The 21,205-nt window shown below is 41.9% G+C and overlaps 1 protein-coding gene and 1 pseudogene across 1 annotated transcript; both read right to left on the bottom strand.

Annotated features, from left to right (window-relative positions):
- LOC120061964 overlaps nucleotides 1–11,488 on the bottom strand; it is a 63,612-nt pseudogene extending 52,124 nt beyond the window's left edge.
- Nucleotides 11,489–17,576: 6,088 nt separating this feature from the next.
- LOC120062025 lies at nucleotides 17,577–20,257 on the bottom strand. The gene is made up of 5 exons (XM_039011829.1): nucleotides 20,176–20,257; nucleotides 19,898–20,023; nucleotides 19,322–19,414; nucleotides 19,082–19,240; nucleotides 17,577–18,223 (listed from the first exon to the last, which is right to left on the bottom strand). The coding sequence occupies exons 1-5, from the start codon at nucleotides 20,239–20,241 to the stop codon at nucleotides 17,582–17,584; spliced, it is 1,086 nt and encodes a 361-aa protein (XP_038867757.1). The 5' UTR covers nucleotides 20,242–20,257; the 3' UTR covers nucleotides 17,577–17,581.
- Nucleotides 20,258–21,205: the final 948 nt, after the last annotated feature.

Genomic DNA, 21,205 nt, shown 5'->3' with positions numbered 1-21,205 from the left:
AGGTAGTCACCTCATACACGTACGGCTAGACGGTGCACTGTCCTTCTCTCAGCACATATCAAAGCTGCAGGCTAAAGTTAAATCTAGACTTGGTTTCCTCTATCGTAATTGCTCCTCTTTCACCCCAGCTGCCAAACTAACCCTGATTCAGATGACCATCCTACCCATGCTAGATTACGCAGATATCATTTATAGATCAGTAGGTAAGGCTGCTCTCGAGCGGCTAGATGTTATTTACCATTCAGCCATCAGATTTGCCACCAATGCTCCTTATAGGACACATCACTGCACTCCATTCTCCTCTGTAAACTGGTTATCTCTGTATACCTGTCGCAAGACCCACTGATTGATGCTTATTTAAAAAACCTTCTTAGACCTCACCTTATCTAAGATATCTACTGCAGCCCTCATCCTCCACATACAACACCCGTTCTGCCAGTCACATTCTGTTACAGGTCCCCAAAGCACACACATCCCTGGATCCCTCCTCTTTTCAGTTCGCTGCAGCTAGCGACTGAAACGAGCTGCAACAAACACTCAAACTGGACAGTTTTATCGCAATCTTTTCATTCAAAGACTCAATCATGGACACTCTGACAGTTGTGGCTGATTTGTGTGATGTATTGTTGTCCCTACCTTCTTGACCTTTGTGCTGTTGACTGTGCCCAATAATGTTTGTACCAGGTGTTTTGTGCTGATAACAACAACATGGTATGTTGCTACCATGCTTTGTTGTCGTCTTAGGTAGGTCTCACTTTATGTAGTGTTGTCTCGTTGTGATGTGTTTTGTCCTATATTTATTTATTTTATTCCCAGGACCCCGTCCCCGCAGGAGGCCTTTTGCCTTTTGGTAGGCCGTCATTGTAAATAAGAATTTGTTCTTAACTGGACTTGCCTAGTTAGATAAAGGTTAAATAAATAAAAATCTACCACTGCTGGCCACTGGGCTTCCTCTCAACACCATATTTGGTAGTGAGTGGAAGTCTAGCAGATGCTTCACATTTATACATCCGGTGAAATATTTGTCTTAATGCTCCATCTGTGTAGATAAGGTTAGCTATCATACTAGCTAGCCCCACTGACAGGTGTCAGTGCCCTGTGTGTTGATGTTAATCAACTCCAAAACAATTTGTGAATATGTATCAGTAGCCTTAGTCATTTTTCAGAGATCAAATAAAATGTTATTGGTCACAAACACATGGTTAGCAGATGTTAAAGAAAGTGTAGCGAAATGCTTGTGCTTCTAGTTCCGACTATGCAGTAATATCTAACAAGTAATCTAACTAATACACAACAACTACCTTATATACACACACGTAAGGGGATGAATAGGAATATGTACATATAAATATATGGTTGAGCGATGGCGTGCGGCATAGGCAAGATGCAGTAGATGGTGTAGAACACAGAATATACAGTTGAAGTCGGAAGTTTATATACACCTTAGCCAAATACATTTAAACTCAGTTTCACAATTCCTGACATTTAATCATAGTAAAAATTCCCTGTCTTAGGTCAGTTAGGATCACCACTTAATTTTAAGAATGTGAAATGTCAGAATAATAGTAGAGAGAATTATTTCTTTCAGCTTTTATTTCTTTCATCACATTCCCAGTGGGTCAGAAGTTTACATACACTCAATTAGTATTTGGTAGCATTGCCTTTAAATTGTTTAACTTGGGTGAAATGTTTTGGGCAGCCTTCCACAAGCTTCCCACAATAAGTTGGGTGAAATTTGGCCCATTCCTCCCGACAGAGTGGGTGGAACTGAGTCAGTTTTGTAGGCCTCCTTGCTCGCACACACTTTTTCTATAGGCTTGAGGTCAGGGCTTTGTGATGGCCACTCCAATACCTTGACTTTGTTGTCCTTGAGCCATTTTGCCACAACTTGGAAGTATGTTTGGGGTCATTGTCCATTTGGAAGATCCCTTTGCGACCAAGCTTTAACTTCCTGACTGATGTCTTGAGATGTTGCTTCAATATATCAACATCATTTTCCTTCATGATGCCATCTATTTTGTGAAGTGCACCAGACCCTCCTGCAGCAAAGCACCCCACAACATGATGCTGCCACCCCCGTGCTTCACGGTTGGGATGGTGTTCTTTGGCTTGCAAGCCTCCACCTTTTCCTCCAAACATAACGATGGTCATTATGGCCAAACATTTCTATTTTTGTTTCATCAGACCAGAGGACATTTTTCCAAAAAGTACGATCTTTGTCCCCATGTGCAGTTGCAAACCGTAGTCTGGCTTTATGGCGGTTTTGGGGCAGTGGCTTCTTCCTTGCTGAGCGGCCTTTCAGGTTATGTCGATATAGGACTCGTTTTACTGTGGATATAGATACTTTTGTACCCGTTTCCTCCAGCATCTTCACAGGGTCTTTTGCTGTTGTTCTGGGATTATCACTTTTCACACCAAAGTACATTCATCTCTAGGAGACAGAACGCGTCTCCTTCCTGAGCGGTATGACGGCTGCGTGGTCCCATGGTGTTTATACTTGCGTACTATTGTTTGTACAGATGAATGTGGTCCCTTCAGGCATTTGGAAATTGCTCCCAAGGATGAACCAGACTTGTGGAGGTCTACAATTTTTTTTTCTGAGGTCTTGGCTGATTTCTTTTGATTTTCCCATAATGTCAAGCAAAGAGGCACTGAGTTTGAAGGTAGGCCTTGAAATACATCCACAGGTACACCTCCAATTGACTCAAATAATGTAAATTAGTTTATCAGAAGCTTCTAAAGCCTTCAGTGAATTATAAGTGAAAATCTGTCTGTAAACAATTGTTAGACAAATTACTTGCGTCACGAACAAAGTAGATGTCCTAACTGACTTGCCAAAACTATAGTTTATTAACAAGAAATTTGGGTAGTGGTTGAAAAAATAGTTTTAATGACTCGAACCTAAGTGTATGTAAACTTCCGACTTCAACTGTACATATGAGATGGGTAATGTAGGATATGAAAACATGATTAAAGTGCCGTTATTTAAAGTGACTAGTGTTCCATTTATTTAAGTGGCCAGAGACGTGAGTCTGTATGTTGGCAGCAGCCTCTGTGCTAGTGATGGCTATTTAACAGTCTGATGGCCTTGAGATAGACGCTGTTTTTCAGTCTGTCAATCCCAGCTGTGATGCACCTGTACTGACCTTGCCTTCTGGATGATGGCGGGGTGAACAAGAAGTGGCTCGGGTGGTTGTTGTTCTTGATTATCTTTTTGGCATTCCTGTGACATTGGGTACTGTAGGTGTCCTGGAGGGCAGGTAGTTTGCCCCCAGTGATGCGTTGTGCAGACTTCACCACCCTCTGGAGAGCCTTGCGGTGATACAGCCCGACAGGATGCTCTCAATTGTGTATCTGTAAAAGTTTGTGTGTTTTAGAAGACAAGCCAAAGAAGAGGTTGAAGAGGCGCTGTTTCGCACCCGGTCTGTGTTGGGTGGACCATTTCAGTTTGTCCGTGATGTGTACGCCGAGGAACTTAAAACTTTCCACCTTCTCCACTACTGTCCCGTCGATGTGGATTGACACCACACTCCGAGGACCCTCACCTCCTCCCTGTAGGCCATCTCGTTGTTGTTGGTTATCAGGCCTACCACTGTAGTGTCGTCTGCAAACTTGATGATTGAGTTGGAAGCGTGCATGGCCACGCAGTCATGGGTGAACAGGGAGTACACAGGAGAGGGCAACCTTATGGGGCCCCAGTGTTGAGGATCAGCAGGGTGGAGATGTTGCCTACCTTCACCACCTGGGGGTGGCCCGTCAGATAGTCCAGGACCCAGTTGCACAGGGCGGGGGTCGAGACCCAGGGTCTCAAGCTTAATGACGATTTGAGGGTACTATGCTGTTAAATGCTGAGCTGTAGTCAATGAACAGCATTATTGCATATGTATTCCTCTTGTCCAGATGGGAGATGGCAGTGTGATGGCGATTGTGTCGTCAGTGGACCTATTGGGGCGGTAAACAAATTGGAGCGGGTCTAGGGTATCAGGTAGGGTGGAGGTGATATGATCCTTGACTAGTCGCTCAAAGCATGATGACAGACGTGAGTGCATTGGGGCAATAGCTTTCATGGAAACAGGATCAATGGTGGCCATCTTGAATGTGGGGACAGCAGACTCGGATACGGATTGATTGAATATGTCCGTAAACACACCAGCCAGCTGGTCTGCGCATGCTCTGAGGATGCGGCTCGGGATGCCGTCTGGGCCGGCAGCCTTGCGAGGGTTAACACGTTTAAATGTTTTACTCATGTTGGCCACGGAGGAGGAGAGCCCACAGGCTTTGCTAGCAGGCCGTGTCAGTGGCACTGTATTGTCCTCAAAGCGAGCAAAGAAGTTGTTTAATTTGTCTGGGAGCAAGACGTCGATGTCCGCGACGGGACAGGTTTTCTTTTTGTAATCCGTGATTGTCGTAGACCCTGCACACATACGTCTCGTGTTTGAGCCGTGAAATTGCGACTCTACTTTGTCTCTATACTGACGCTTTGCTTGTTTGAATGCCTTGCGGAGGGAATAGCTGCACTGTTTGTATTTTGGTCATGTTTCCGGTCGCCTTGCCATGACTAAAAGCGGTGGTTCGCGCATTCAGTTTTGCGCGAATGCTGCCATCAATCCACGGTTTCTGGTTAAGGAAGGTTTTAATAGTCACAGACGGTACGACATCTCCGATGCACCTGCTAATAAACTCTTTCACCGAGTCAGCGTATACATCAATGTTGTTGTCTGAGGCTATCAGAAACATATCACAGTCCACGTGATCGAAGCAATCTTGAAGCGTGGAATCCGATTGGTCAGACCAGCGTTGTATTGACCTGAGCACGGGCGTTTCCTGTTTTAGTTTCTGTCTAGGCTGGGAGCAACAAAATGGAGTCATGGTCAGACTTGCCGAAGGCAGGGCGGGGGAGGGCTGACTGAGAACGGACAGCTATTTGACACAGATGGCATCGTCTATCTGAAACAACAAACCTGCCATGTAAAACAAATGAGATGGCACCTAACATATGCTAAAAGGCCTTGATTTTGTCAAACTATTATGATATGTCTTATCATGTCTAGTTAGACAACTGTTCGGGTTTGCATTTCTCACACATTAGCATTCACTCCTTAAAACTCCACAGCCCCGTAGCTGAATTTCGATTTCAGTCAAGTCAAAGTGTCAGGCATTCTGAAGGCCAGACAAAGAACTCAATAAGTAAAGTCTTGGAGAAATGCTCACAAAATGCTAACTGACAATGTCTAGACAAGGCTATACAGTAGATCACTCTACCAAGCCCAAACTTAATATTGATAAAGCTGAAATCTCAAAATAGTGATCATGTCAGGCAGCTGCTGCTAAAACTGGCTAGAAACTGGGCTGACGGGCCTCTGATCTGGGAAACCTCCCAGGTCTTTGTGGTTGAATCGGTTTTAAATTCACTGTTTGACTGAGGGTCTTGACAGATAATTGTATGTGTGGGATACAACATTTTTAGGTAGTCGTTAAAAAAAATCGTGATAAACACTTATTGAGTCCATGCAACTTGTTAAGTACATTTTTATTTTTGAACTTATTTACGCTTGCCATTTACAAAGCGTTTTTGAAAACTTATTGACTTAATTATGACATTTCCACTTTTTGTGTGTGTGTGTGAGAATCTTTATCAGTAATTTATGCTGTATCTGGATGAGGACTGTTTTCTCTTTCAGACACTGTTAGCAGAACGTTGGAATTCAATGTTTTGCATCGACTATTCCCCCCCCAACCTAAATATAATGGATTGCCCACGAATTCCTACAATGTAGGCGACTCAGAAAAAATGCTATTAGAGTACTTACAATAGCATACATAGCCCTAGTTCAATGTATACTGAACAAAAATACAGTATAAATGCAACGAGCAACAATTAAAAATATTTTACTGAGTTACAGTTCATAGAAGGAAATCAGTCAATTGAAATAAATTCATTAGGCCCTATATGGATTTCACTTGACTGGGCAGGGGCGCAGCCATGGGTGAGCCTCGGAGGGCATAGGGCCACCAATTGGGAGCCAGGCCCAGCCTGGTTTGCGGTTGTTTTGAGTATGGTTGGACGTAATGCCAAATTCTTTAAAACAATGTTGGAGGCGGCTTATGATGGAGAAATTAACATTAAATTCTCTGGCAATAGCTCTGGTGGACATTCCTGCAGTCAGCATGCCAATTACATGCTCCCTCAACTTCAGTGGCGGCGTGTGACAAAACTGCAAATTTTAGTGGCCTTTTATTGTCCCCAGCACATGATGCACCTGTGTAATGATCATGCTGTATAATCAGCTTCTTGATATGCCACATCTGTCAGGTGGATGGATTATCTTGGCAAAGGAGAAATGCTCACTAACCGGGATGTAAACAAATGTTTACACAATGTTACAGGAATAAGCTTTTTTTGCATATGGAACATTTCTGGGATATTTTATTTCAGCTCATAAAACATGGGGCCAACTCTGTACATGTTGCGTTTATACACTACATGACCAAAAATATGTTAACACCTGCTCATCGAACATCTCATTCCAAAATCATGGGCATTAATATGGAGTTGGTCCCCTGCCTTTTGCTGCTATAACAGCCTCCACTTTTCTGTGAAGGCTTTCCACTAGATGTTGGAACATTGCTGCGGGGACTTGCTTCCATTCAGCAACAAGACCATTAGTGAGGTCGGGCACTGATGTTGGGCGATTAGGCCTGGCTCGCAGTCGGCGTTCCAATTCATCCCAAAGTTGTTTGATGGGGTTGAGGTCAGGGCTCTGTGCAGGCCAGTCAAGTTCTTCCACACCGATCTCGACAAACCCATTCTGTATGGACCTCGATTTGTGCACAGAATTGTCAGTGCTGTAGAGTAAAGATTTCCCTTCACTGGAACTAAGGGGCCTTGCCCGAACCATGAGAACCAGACCATTATTCCTCCAAACTTGGCACTATGCATTCGGGCAGGTAGCGTTCCCCTGGCATCCGTCAAACCCAGATTCATCCATCTGACTTCCAGATGGTGAAGAGTGAATCATCACTCCAGAGAACGCGTTTCCACTGCTCCAGAGTCCAATGGTAGCGAGCTTTTTACTGCTCCAGCCGACGCTTGGCATTGCGCATGGTGATTTTAGGCCTGTGTGCGGCTGCTCGACTATGGAAACCAATTTCATGAAGCTCCTGACGAACAGTTCTTGTGTTAACGTTACTTCCAGAGGCAGTTTGGAACTCGGTGGTGAGTGTTGCAACCGAGGACAGACGATTGTTACGCGCTGCGCGCTTCAGCGGTCCCATTCTGTGAGTTTGTGTGGCCTACCACTTCGCGGCTGAGCCGTTGTTGCTCTTAGATGTTTCCACTAAACAATAACAGCTCTTACAGAAAGTCACAGCTCTTCAGTAAAGCCATTCTACTGCCAATGTTTGTCTATGGAGTTTGCATGGCTGTGTGCTCGATTTGATACACGTTAGTAATGGGTGCGGCTGAATCCACTAACTTTGAACGGATGTCCACATACTTTTGTGTGTGTGTGTGATATATATATATAAATAAAAAGTGTTTTGTTCAGTATAGATCAGCTGTTAAATTCGACTGTATATCGGTATTATAAACTGCGCTGCCTATGATATTAAACTTGAAGTAAATATAGGCTAGACCTATTTACTAAGCTACTAGGGTCCAATTAAATGAGAGATGCACATGGTCATTTGTTGAAGGCTATGGCTTCTTTGGGAATATGAACCCATCACAGCCAGAAAAGGTGAGGAATATATTCTGCAATGGTTATGAAAATGAAAGGAAAAAGATTCCTACGTATAATTATTTTAGATCTTTGCTCTTCTCACTAGTGGTAAATTGCTGCGTTCTTGTTTTTTCTGTTTTTGTTTTTTGTATGAATAAGCTTTTATAACCCCATTTTGCACAAAATACTTACTTTCCAGCTTGCAATACAATATTTCAACCACTAGCAGATGTGAGTACGCATGGTCTAAAGTTTGCTGTGAGGTGAGCCCATTCTTACGTCAAGTAAAATTTGTATAAATTTGTAAAATATCCCAGAAATGTTCCATATGCAAAAAAAGCTTATTCCTGTAACATTGTGTAAACATTTGTTTACATCCCGGTTAGTGAGCATTTCTCCTTTGCCAAGATAATCCATCCACCTGACAGATGTGGCATATCAAGAAGCTGATTATACAGCATGATCATTACACAGGTGCATCATGTGCTGGGGACAATAAAAGGCCACTAAAATTTGCAGTTTTGTCACACGCCGCCACTGAAGTTGAGGGAGCATGTAATTGGCATGCTGACTGCAGGAATGTCCACCAGAGCTATTGCCAGAGAATTTAATGTTAATTTCTCCATCATAAGCCGCCTCCAACATTGTTTTAAAGAATTTGGCATTACGTCCAACCATACTCAAAACAACCGCAAACCAGGCTGGGCCTGGCTCCCAATTGGTGGCCCTATGCCCTCCGAGGCTCACCCATGGCTGCGCCCCTGCCCAGTCAAGTGAAATCCATATAGGGCCTAATGAATTTATTTCAATTGACTGATTTCCTTCTATGAACTGTAACTCAGTAAAATATTTTTAATTGTTGCTCGTTGCATTTATACTGTATTTTTGTTCAGTATACATTGAACTAGGGCTATGTATGCTATTGGAAGTACTCTAATAGCATTTTTTTTGAGTCGCCTACAATGTTTCAGAATTCGTGGGCAATCCATTATATTTAGGTTGGGGGGGGGAATAGTCGATGCAAAACATTGAATTCCAACGTTCTGCTAACAGTGTCTGAAAGAGAAAACAGTCCTCATCCAGATACAGCATAAATTACTGATAAAGATTCTCACACACACACACAAAAAGTGGAAATGTCATAATTAAGTCAATAAGTTTTCAAAAACGCTTTGTAAATGGCAAGCGTAAATAAGTTCAAAAATAAAAAATGTACTTAACAAGTTGCATGGACTCAATAAGTGTTTAACACGATTTTTTTTAACGACTACCTAAAAATGTTGTATCCCACACATACAATTATCTGTCAAGACCCTCAGTCAAACAGTGAATTTAAAACCGATTCAACCACAAAGACCTGGGAGGTTTTTCAATGCCTATCAAAGACTTGCACCTATTGGTAGGTGTGTGAAAATAAAATAAAAAGCAGACATTGAATATCCCTTTGAGCATGGTGAAGTTATTAAATTACACTTTGGATAGTGCATCTATACACCCAGTCACTACAAAGACACAGGCGTCCTTCCTAACTCAGTTGTCGAAGAGGAAGGAAACCGCTCAGGGATTTCAACATGAAGCCAATGGTGACTAAAACAGTTAGAACTTAAATGGCTGTGATAGTTTTAACCTGAGGATGGATCAACAACATTGTAGTTACTCCACAATACTAATTGACAGAGTGAAGAGGAAGCCTGTATATCATTTTTTTTAAATACCCAAAATGCATCCTGTTTGTAACAAGGCACTAAAGTAATACTGCAAAAAAATGTGGCAAAGCAATTCACGCTTTTGTCCTGAATACAAAGTGTTATGTTTGGGGCAAATCCAATAAAACACATTACTGAGTGCCACTCTCCATATTTTCAAGCATAGTGGTGGCTGCATCATGTTATGGGTATGATTGTAATTGTTAATGACTGGGAAGTTTTTCAGGATAAAAAATAAACTGAATGGAGCTAAGTACAGGCAAAATCCTAGAGGAAAACCTGGTTCAGTCTGCTTTCCACCAGACACAGGGAGATTAATTCATGTTACAGCAAGACAGTAACCGAAAACACAAGGACAAATCTACAATGGAGTTGCTTACCAAGAAGACAGTGAACGTTCCTGAGTGGCCGAGTTACAGTTGACTTAAAATCTACATGAAAATCTATAGCAAGACCTGAAAATTGTAGTCTAGCAATGAACAACATCCAATTTGACAGAGCTTTAAGAATTTTGAAGATGTGGCAAGCTCAGAGACTTACCCTGAAAGACTCCGCTGCAATTGCTGCCAAAGGTGCTTCTACAAAGTTCTGACTCAGGGGTGTGAAAACTTGTGTAAATGAGATCTGTATTTCTTTCAAAATAAATTTGCTAAAATGTCTACAAACATGTTTTCCCTGTCATTGTGGAGTATTGGGTGTACATGGGTGAAATAAAATGTTATGCAAGCTGTACCACAACAAAATGTGAAGGTACTGGAAATATTTAATTCGTATTTTGCGTGTCATGGCATAACGTCAATAGTTCCAAATTATACAGCAAATAAAGGCCGTTGTCACCATAAAAGGTGGAGTATCAATGCTCGTTCCCACGCACACAGTTTTACAACCTGTCTGATTTATTACGGGAAACATGCGTATGAATGGCATGCGCCAAGTAAATAAACCTCAATATTTTGGTAGGTGCGCAGACTTTTCTGAAAAGGTGTACGCAGAAGTTCAGTGCGAAATTTACTCCGCGGTTATAAAATGAGGCCTCGGGGGCGGCTCAGTTGACATCTGCAGCGCATGTTGTTTCAATTACCTGAACAAGCCCATGGGGTCCTGTTCAGACCTAATATTATAAATAGGGGTGCACGTTATGCGTGTATTCTTTAGCCGGATTCTGTTGCAAAATGTTTTTCACTTGAAACAGTTTACTCCAAACGGAAAACGTTTAGCAAAGAAAACTAGTTTCTATAGGAAAAATTCAGGTAGGTCCCTCCCCGTTTCGTTTGCTCCACAAAACGGTAAACGGTTACTGTTGCAAAACGTTTAACAGACCAAATGTTTTGCAACGGAATCCGACTAATGGAAACACCTCAGGCTTCCTCGTCTCCTTTGCCTCATATACACTGACGAGAATGAGCATGGAAGCAGAGAAAAGCTCATTCCCAATAGGCATCCACCATTGCCAATGTTATCAGGTGAGTGCAGAATGAAGGAAAGACGACAAGGACAGTTACTGAGACGGGAGAGGTGGTTCGTTCTTGTGCAAATGCCATTCTGTATTCCCTTCAGTTCTTCATAAACGGAAGATATAACTAGTACATTGCTGTACTGGAGAGTTCGAGTGACGTCACGGTGATCGAAGATTTGACGTCTGTAAAGTGTGGTGTTTTATTTGATTATTGACAAACCATGCACTTAACTACTCGTCAAAGCAACTGAAACACGGTGGTCCTGTTAATTCCTGGCCGGCACACGAAACCAACATTAGAAAGGTGATTACAAAACAGTTTGAGCATCAGTGCAAAGACGCACACAACATTTAGCTAATATCCTCTTTTTGCTAGTTAGTGTGAGCTCGTACTAGTTACATTGCAGAATAGGAGCTAACGTTAGGTAAATAGTATACACATTAAAACAAGATGACAAACTGCAAAGACTAATCTCGCTAGCAGACTCAGATGAAAGAAGAAGAAAAAAAAAGTCCCCTTTACCGTACCTTTCCGTTATTCAATGCTCAAAGCAGACACCTTCACCTAATGCTCAGGGCGCAGCCATTTTGAATTAACCTGAAACACTCACTGGTGAGCGCGCCACCAACAATGCTGCCACCTAATGTGTTGGAGGGAAACTGAAGAATAGCATTGCAGGCAAGAGCATTCAGCAGAGCAGAGGAACGCTAAAACGTGTTACTTTGAGCTGAGCAAGATCACTGAGCTTTACAATACGTGCTATCAAATCAAGAATATATAAGTATTTTCATATACATGCTCATTCAAAAAAAGAACTATAGGATATAGTTATAGAAATTACTGCACTGTTGGGGCTAGAAACAAGCATTTCGCTACAATCCGCAATAACATCTGCTAAACACGTGTATGTGACTAATAACATGTGATAGGCGAATGGGCTCATTGTAATTGCTGGAATGGAATAATTAGAAAGTTATCAAAAACAAACATATGGAAACCACATTTGACTTAGAATTCCATTCTAGCCATTACAATCAGTCTGTCTTATAGCTCCTCCCACCAGCATCTATTATCTTGGGTATCCTTAAGCATAGCTACAAAATCCAAATTAGTTGTTAATCTCTTAACTGCACTATGCCGAAATCGTTTCGCTTTCAAGTAGAATTATAAATCTATAGCTCACATTTCTATGTAAATTTAGTCAGGTCGCCCAAAAAGTTACATATTGCCACTTTAATTTTCCATTTGTTTTGTCTGTGAACTTTAATAATGATCAACATAAAGAAAGACGGTTAAAACTCAGTAATCCCATTGGACTGGATGAATCCATATTCAGAAGACAGAATATACTTACCACACAATCTAAAGGGGCAGCAGGTAGCCTAGTGTTTATAGCGTTGGGCCAGTAACCGAAAGGTTGCTAGATCGAATCCCCGAGCTGACAAGGTCAAAATCTGTCATTCTGCCCCTGAACAAGGCAGTTAACCCACTGTTCCTAGGCTGTCATTGTAAATAACAATTTGTTCTTAATGACTTGCCTAGTTAAATTTAAAAAATGAAAGCATAACAGGCATATGTCAAAAAAGCAAGAAAAACCTAAATTACTTTATTAAGAAGGCACATCAACACCAAAAACGTCACATTCAGTTGCTTCGCAAGTCATGGTAAAACCTAAATCACAGATAAAGGCATGTGTAATTACTGGCTATTCTCCAAGCCAAATACAATATGAACAACTTCAGTCAAATGCCCCATCAACTCTGAACGTGATCATAAACGTTTTGGACAAAACTTTAACATTTTATTCACAATGCTCTGTTTGTCCCTACCAGTAAAGTTTGTCATACAAACCATCGAAATAAAAGTGTATTTATGGTCCCTCTGAGTTTGACAATGGAGTAGATTGTTATCATCTCGATAGCAAATATTTACATTTTCTACACTGGTAAAGGACATTTGAACTTGAATAACCACACATTAATTTGCCCATGTTGCTAAATACATAATCAAGATCAACTTATTTCATAGTCAACATATGATACATTTTAAATAATAGGCATGATTCACAGCATGTTTAATGCATGAGGTAAAATATGTTTTCCTGGAAATGTATCATAAGATGTATTTATTATAATACTCCAATCAAGTGTAGACATATGGATTAAATGCTACTAAATGTGAGGCCTGACAACCAATCAAATAAATATTAACATTTTCTAAAACATCAGAACGACAGTTCACTGAACTAAAGATAATTTAAAAGCATGATTCACCTGAGAACATCTAAAAATTAGTTAGTTGACGTTCACTTTCTGCAGGGTTATGGCACTCACATTAAGGGCGTCCTCACCTGGCAGAAGCTCTCTCAACAGGAATGAAAGCAGCATCTATTGAAAATAAAGAGAAGCAAAAGGTGAATCAACATAACTGTACAAGAAAGTCTAGACATACAGTACCAGTCAAAAGTTTGGACACACTCATTCAAGGGTTTTTCTTACATTATAGAATAATAGTGAAGATGTCAAAACTATGAAATAACACATATGGAATCATGTAGTAACCAAAAAAAGTGTTAAACAAATCAAAATATATTTTATAAAGTAGCCAACTTTTGCCTCGATGACAGCTTTGCACACTTTTGTCATTCTCTCAACCTGGAATGCATTTCAATTAACAGGTGTGCCTTGTTAAAAGTTCATTTGTAAAATGTATTTCCTTCCTAATGCATTTGAGCCAATCAGTTGTGGTGTCATGGTAGGGGTGGTATACAGAAGATAGCCCTATTTGGTAAAAGACCAAGTCCATATTATGGCAAGAACAGCTCAAATAAGCAAAGACAAACGGCAGTACTTTAAGACATGAAGGTCAGTCAATCCGGAAAATTTAAAGAACTTTGAATGTTTCTTCAAATGCAGTCGCAAAAACCATCAAGCACTATGATGAAATAAGCTCTCAAAGGACCGCCACAGGAAAAGAAAACCCAGAGTTACCTCTGCTGCACAGAATATGTTCATTAGAGGAGTTAACTGCACCTCAGATTGCAGCCCAAATAAATGTTTCACAGAGTTCAAGTAACAGACATCTCAACATCAACTGTTCAGAGGAGACTGCGTGAAATCAGGCCTTCATGGTCGACTTGCTGCAAAGAAACCACTACTGAAGGATACCAGTAGAAGAAGAGACTTGTTTGGGCCAAGAAACACGAGCAATGGACATTAGACCGGTGGAAATCTGTCCAAATTTGAGATTTTTGGTTCTTTGTGAGATGTAGAGTAGGTGAACCGATGATCTCCGCATGTGTGGTTACCTTCGTGAAGCATGGAGGAGGTGGTGTGATGGTGCTTTGCTGGTGACACTGTATGTAATTCATTTAAAATTCAAGGCATACTTAACCAGCATGGCTACCACAGCATTCTGCAGCGATACGCCATCCCATCTAGTTAGCGCTTAGTGGGACTATAATTTGTTTTTCAACAGGACAATGACCCAACACACCTCCAGGCTGTGTAAGGGCTATTTGACCAAGGAGAGTGATGGAGTGCTGCATCAGATGACCTGGCCTCCACAATCACCCGACCTCAACCCAATTGAGATGGTTTGGGATGAGTTGGGACCACAGTGAAGAAAAAGCAGCCAACAAGTGCTCAGCATGTGTGGGAACTGCTTCAAAACTGTTTGAAAAGCATTCCAGGTGAAGCTAGTTGAGAGAATGCCAAGAGTGTACAAAGCTGTCATCAATGCTACTTTGAAGAATCTAAAATATATTTAGATTTGTTTAACACTTTTTTGGTTACTACATGATTCCATATGTGTTATTTCATAGTTTTGATGTCTTCTACTATTCTACAGTGTAGAAAATAGTAAAAATAAAGAAAAACCCTGGAATGAGTAGGTGTCTAAACATTTGACTGGTCCTGTATATTTTTAGAACATTTGACAGATATCAAATATAGAGAGACAGAACTGCAACATTGATGAGAGGACATTAGGATCTTGACGCCAGAGTTCTCTCTTCCAGTGCTCTCTACAGAAACTCAAGAGGCTAGATACGCACATAGACCAGCTTCTTGTTTTCTTCACAGTCCTGGAAGAGCTTAAATGCTGTCTCCATATCTGTCTTCTTCAAGATTAAATAGTTTGAATCTAAAATGAGAACATGTTGTTTAGACGAACTGTGACAAACTTCTGTCCAAGCATGAAAAGCAATATTCCAAACATTTAGATAGAAAAAAAAAAAACTGTGTATATCACGTACATCTGGCATTGATGAGGTGGTGAGCTCGGTCTTTGGTCTCATGCTTCTCCTCACTGCTGCGATGGTGTATAGGGCATGTCACCTCCGGCAAGCCCTCGGGCCACTGTTTCTCACGCAGGTTGTCGATATAGGAGGCAATCTGTGCTTCCGTTGGGTTCATATTATTCAAGAAGCTGTTCACTTTCCTAGAGAATATTATAAAACGTCATGCTGGGATTCTCAAAAGGACAAATGTAGATCATCCTATTACTCTGTCAGTATGACGAACCAGGACTGCAGTGGGAAAAAATGGGAGAATATTTCACAGTTCTTACTTTTTCAATATCGGCATGACGGGTTTCAGAATCGCATCAAATATGTTCAGAAGGATGGAATTGCCTGGAGGGCAAAGTAGGGTGCTGATTATTACACACTATTAAATGTAATTCATATTCATAACCATCCTCAAAAGGTGACTCTAATTAAAATATAAACATCTAAAATTACATTGAACAAAAATATAAACGCATCATGCACCAATATTTTTCTTTTTACTGATTTACAGTTCATATAAGAAATCAGTCAATTGAAATAAATTCATTAGGCCCTAATCTATGGATTTTATATGACTGGGAATACAGATATGCATCTGTTGGTCACAGACACCATTATTCATTTATTTATTTTTTATAGGGGTGTGGATTAGAAACCCAGTCAGTATCTGGTGTGACCACCATTTGCCTCATGCAGTACGACACATCTCCTTCACATACAGTTGATCAGGCTGTTGATTGTGGCCTGTGGAATGTTGCCCCACTCCTCTTCAATGGCTGTGTGTCGTCGCTGGATATTGGCGGAAACTGGAAAACACTGTCATACACGTCGATTCTGAGCATCCCAAACATACAGAATGGGTGACACGTCTGCTGAGTATGCAGGCCATGGAAGAACTGGGACATTTTCAGCTTCCAGGAATTATGTACAGATCCTTGCAGCATGGGGCCATTCATTATCATGCTGAAACATGAGGTGATGGCAGCGGATGAATGGCACGACAATGGGCCTCAGGATCTCATCACGGTATCTGTGCTTTCAAATCGTCATTGATAAAATGCTAATTGTGTTCAATGTCCGAAGCATATGCATGCACATACCATAACCCCACCGCCACCATGGGGCACTCTGTTCACAACGTTGACATCAGCAAACACACCCACACGACACAATACATGTTGTCTGTCATCTGCCCGGTACAGTTGAAACCAGGATTCATCTGTGAAGAGCACACTTCTCCAGCTTGCCAGTGGCCAATCGAAGGTGATTATTTGCCCCCTGAAGTCGGTTACGATGCTGAACTGCAGTCAAATCAAGACCCTGGTGAGGACGACAAGCACGCAAATGAGCTTCCCTGAGACGTTTCAGACAGTTTGTGCAGAATTTCTTCAGTTGTGCAAAACTACAGTTTCATCAGCTGTCTGGGTGGCTGGTCTCAGACGATCCCTCATGTGAAAAAGCAAGATGTGGAGGTCCTGGGCTGGTGTGATTACAAGTGGTCTTCGGTTGTGAGGCCGCTTAGACGTACTGCCAAATTCTCTAAAGTGACATTGTAGGCAGCTTATGGTAGAGAAGTTAACATTAAATTCTCTGGCAACAGCTCTGATGGACATTCCTGCAGTCAGCATGCCAATTGCTCACTCCCTCAAAAATGTTGACATCTGTGGCACTGTGTTGTGTGATGAAACGGCACATTTTAAAGTGGCCTTTTATTGTCCTCTCACAAGGTGCACCTGTGTAATGACCATACTGTTTAATCAGCTTCTTGAAATGCCACACCTGTCAGGTGGATTGATTATCTTGGCAAAGGAGAAATATTCACTAACAGGGATGTAAACACATTTGAGAGAAAAATAACCTTTTTGTGCATATGGAAAATTTCTGGGAGCATTTATTTCAGCTCATGAAACCAACACTACATGTTGCACTTATATTTTTGTTCAGTGTACCATTTTATATGTATTATTATTTTAATTTTAAATGTAACCTAATTTTTCTCCCCAATTTCGTGATGTCCAATTGGTAGTTAGTCTTGTCTCATCGCTGCAACTCCCGTACGGACTCGGGAGAGGCGAAGGTCGAGAGCCGTGCGTCCCCCGAAACACAACCCAACCAAGCCGCACTGCTTCTTGACACAATGTCTACTTAACCCGGATGCCAGCCTCACCAATGTGTCGGAGGAAACACAGTGCGCCTGGCAACCGTGTCAGCGTGCACTGCGCCCGGCCCGCCACAGGAGTCGCTAGTGCGCGATGGGACAAGGACATCCCTGCCGGCCAAACCCTCTCCTAACCAGGACAACGCTGGGCCAATTGTGCGCCACCCCATGGGTCTCCCAGTCGCGGCCTGCTGCAACAGAGCCTGGACTCGAACCCAATATACAATTTCAAACAAATTAGGAAGTTAGAACTAACCAGATATTGCTTTCAACAAATCAAAAAGGGCTTTGGTTGCTTCCATTTGCTCCCAGCTGGATTGTTCCTTTTTCAAACACGGTGAGTGTTCTATTTTTGGCTGACTCCCCATTTCATTTCCTTTACTCCTGGGGATCCCTCCTGACATTTTGAAAGTGAGTTTCTCCTTTTTATTCGACTTTCCATCATTCGACTTTCCACCGAAAGGATGTGATGGACTGTCAGCGAGGTCAAATTGCGAGCCTCCATTTTCACTGGAACGTCGCAGTCTACAGAAAGAGTCAGTCTGGTCTTCAGGGGTGTCTGATTTCGTTTGGGCCAGACACTCCTCTGATCTAGATAGCCCTTTGATTGCCATCTTTAGGTGAGTTACGGGGTTCTCAGATTCCTCGGTTTTGTCTGCATTAACCAAAATGTCAGATTTCTCTATTGGTTCAGTCTCGTCATCTCTGCAGCACTCAATGGAACTGGGTTCTGAAGGAGAATCCTCATCACATTGGGAGATGATGATACATGGGCCCCGTGCCAGGTCATCCCTTGTATCGCCATCCAGGTTCTCAGTTGCAGTTGGGTCTGCAGCCTCCGTTGTGTTGGAATCATCTGGTTTGGTCCCTCTTCCAAGGCTGTTGTGCTTGTCCTGAAAAATTCAATGTGCATTGCAGACCTGGGTTCACATACATGTACATTTGATTATTAATTATTACAATTCTTGTTTTTGGTATGAGTATGTTTGAGTATGATTAAATAATGTGGCCCAAATCAACTAGCTAATACTTCTGTTTGAGGTATTTGAAAGTATTTTCTAATAATTTCCAATAAAAAGCCTACTATTAGAAAATATTCCCAAATAGATTATTTCAAATACCAAACAGGACCTGCTTTCAAATGCATGAGATTATTTGAAAATACGGGGTATTTTGTTTTTCTTAAACTTTTTACCCCTTTTTTCTCCCCAATTTCGTGGTATCCAATTGGTAGTTCCAGTCTTGTCCCATCGCTGCAACTCCCGTACGGACTAGGGAGAGGCGAAGGTCGGCCGCACTGCTTCTTGACACACTGCTCGCTTAACCCGGAAGCCAGCCGCACCAATGTGTAGGAGGAAACGCTGTACAGCTGGCGACCAAAGTTGCGGCCGGCTGCGACACAGCCTGGGATCGAACCCGGGTCTGTAGTGACACCTCCAGCACCGCGATGAAGTGCCTTAGACCCCTGTGCCACTCGGGTGGCCAGGTATTTAGTTTAAAATATATATATATATATATATATATATATATATATATATATATATAAATACCCAAATACTTACTTTCAAATGTCTTTGAAAGTTGTGCATTGAAACACTATCACAAATACTGACTGACTGCTAGAGATTCACAACTGGTTTGGTTTCTTAATCCACCAGCAGAGGGTATCATTTGCCATTTGTGGTGACACTGACATGACACAAGACGACCTGGCTTGCAAGCCTTGCTCAACAGGTTATTAAAATGCCTACCTCATCTTCCTCTTGGCCCGGAGTCAGGAAGTAGGCCAGGCCACTGAAGAGGCCCCACACTTCCCCCACATGATCCTCTTCAACCAGCAGCTTGTCCAGAGGACACAGAAACTGAAACACTGGCTGAGTGTGGCCCACTAGAACATCAGACACCAGCTCCTGGAGAGGACATTTATTTTTATCATATCAGATCACCTATCTGTGTGCATTTATGCTCATGCCTGAAGTATGCCAGTGTACCTGTAAGAAGAGCTTGATGGACTTTTTGGCTTCTTTAAAATCCTCATTGATGCTCTCCTCTAACATGGATAGGGAGGGTAAAGTAGCAGAGTCCTAAAAAAAACAAAAAAAACAATCCAAACAAGGGAAAAATAATAATAAAAGATAAATTGTATGATATGTAGATAAGAGCGTCTGCTAAATGACTCAAATGTAAATCTGGACCCATGTTGAGGATGCAAAAGGGAGACCAGCGTCAAAAGAGACTATACAATTCAGACTATTAGCATTGGTTGTATCTAATTGTGCAACATCCATAAGATGTCAGAGATAAATGAAACAGTACGGTATCTGTTACATTCACAAGTCCTGCAGCGGTCTGTTTTAACAACAGTGCTGTGGTTTTGTCATCTTTAGACCCAACAAAATAAGGAAGTTACCATTGGTCTCATTTCTCAAAAACATTTTACACTGAATTCAATACCAAACAGCATAGCGGCTTTACCTTATTTCATTGGCCATGAGGTTACATAGTGAAATGGTACCTTGTGCAACACAATAGCAACAATACAATCTCCCTCTTCATAATTCCCTAACCTGCCATAGGTTGCGGAAGTGGATGATGTCTGTTTGGGTCTTCCTCACGTTCCAGTGAAGGTTTTCAGGGTTGTCCCTCTCCTCCAGGTGAACTGTAAAACACAGTTCGTCGTTTTCCCTCTCCACCTACAGACAGTAACATCTTACTTTACACACCATTCTGGCACAAACAGATAACAGAACGACCAAGGACATGTCTTCACACAGCTCAGTTTCATAACTAACAATAGTTGCATTCAAAGCATTCCACAGTGACTTGTGTGCGATTAGTGACTTACACAAGGGACGCTGACAGCCCAGTGGCCAACTCGCCACAGCTCATACGACAGCTTGAATTCCATCATATCCTCTTGTACACTGTTCCAGTAGCTCTCCAGATCACTGTCCTCCTGGTGAAACAAACCAATGACAAAATAAAAATGTCAGCAGTGTTATTTCATCCTCAGTTTGATACTTAATGTTACCAGACTATAAATAGAACAATGTTTGGGGAGGAGAGAGGACATTCAGAAATAATATGAAATAATCTTCTATTGGATAGATGGCAAAACTGTCTGTACATATGCACTGTCTTTAGCACTGTCTTTAGAAATCAATTGAATTGCTATTAAAAAAAGAGACTAGAACAGGGTGAATAGTGCAGTGATGACTGCAGAGCCGCTCTTTCTGGTGCAGTGTCCTTACGCTGTCAGAGTCCTGCTGGTTCCGGATGGAGCCCTCCCGGCTACTCCCTTCATTTTCGTTTGATGGACGACCCTCGACAGACATGACCGTGACAACCAGCGCCTGCTCCCTTTTCTTCATCTTCTCCCTTTTAGCCTTATTCAATCTCATCTTGTCAAGGAATTTAGACCAGCCTTCCTTCAATTTGTTAGCTGGAAAAACCACACATATCCGATTAGCTAAGTGTCAACATTTTTCATTGCCCTTTTCTATGTCATAAATTGACTGCAAACTGTGATAACTAAGGCAGGGGAAAGAAAACAGAATAAACTGGACATTTTAAATTAGCCTAGTGATGGTTTCAAATACACAAATACCCTCACCTTTCTTTTTGGACTTGCTGTCACTGGTTTGAGCATCCTCTGTTTCATCCTGCGTCCTAAAATGGCCACCAAACAAAACCAAAGCACAATTTCTTTCTGTGTTCTCTGCACCCTTGCAGCACTGAAGCATGTTTATTAAAGACAAGAGGCAGCCTGGTAGGAAAAGGTCCACTCACGCTCCACTGGCCTGGCTCTCCAGGGAGGCTGGAGAGGCCCTGTCAGAGTGGGACCCACACAGCTCCCCCACAGAGCTCTTACGGGT

Source organism: Salvelinus namaycush, chromosome 17 (assembly GCF_016432855.1).
Source record: "Salvelinus namaycush isolate Seneca chromosome 17, SaNama_1.0, whole genome shotgun sequence".
In the NCBI taxonomy this organism is placed as follows: Eukaryota; Metazoa; Chordata; class Actinopteri; order Salmoniformes; family Salmonidae; genus Salvelinus; species Salvelinus namaycush.
The sequence above is the reverse complement of the archived record's forward strand: the minus strand, read 5'-3'. Positions and strand labels throughout refer to the sequence as shown.

What these genes read in the sequence shown, in the direction of transcription:
- LOC120062025 (XM_039011829.1), bottom strand. Translation starts at nt 20,241, where the DNA reads ATGATGGAATTCAAGCTGTCGTATGAGCTGTGGCGAGTTGGCCACTGG. An exon ending in CCATCAAGCTCTTCTTACAG is followed by an intron (nt 19,241 to 19,321) that starts GTACACTGGCAT and finishes TGTCCTCTCCAG; the next exon opens with GAGCTGGTGTCTGATGTTCT. An exon ending in CGGGCCAAGAGGAAGATGAG is followed by an intron (nt 18,224 to 19,081) that starts GTAGGCATTTTA and finishes TGAATTTTTCAG; the next exon opens with GACAAGCACAACAGCCTTGG.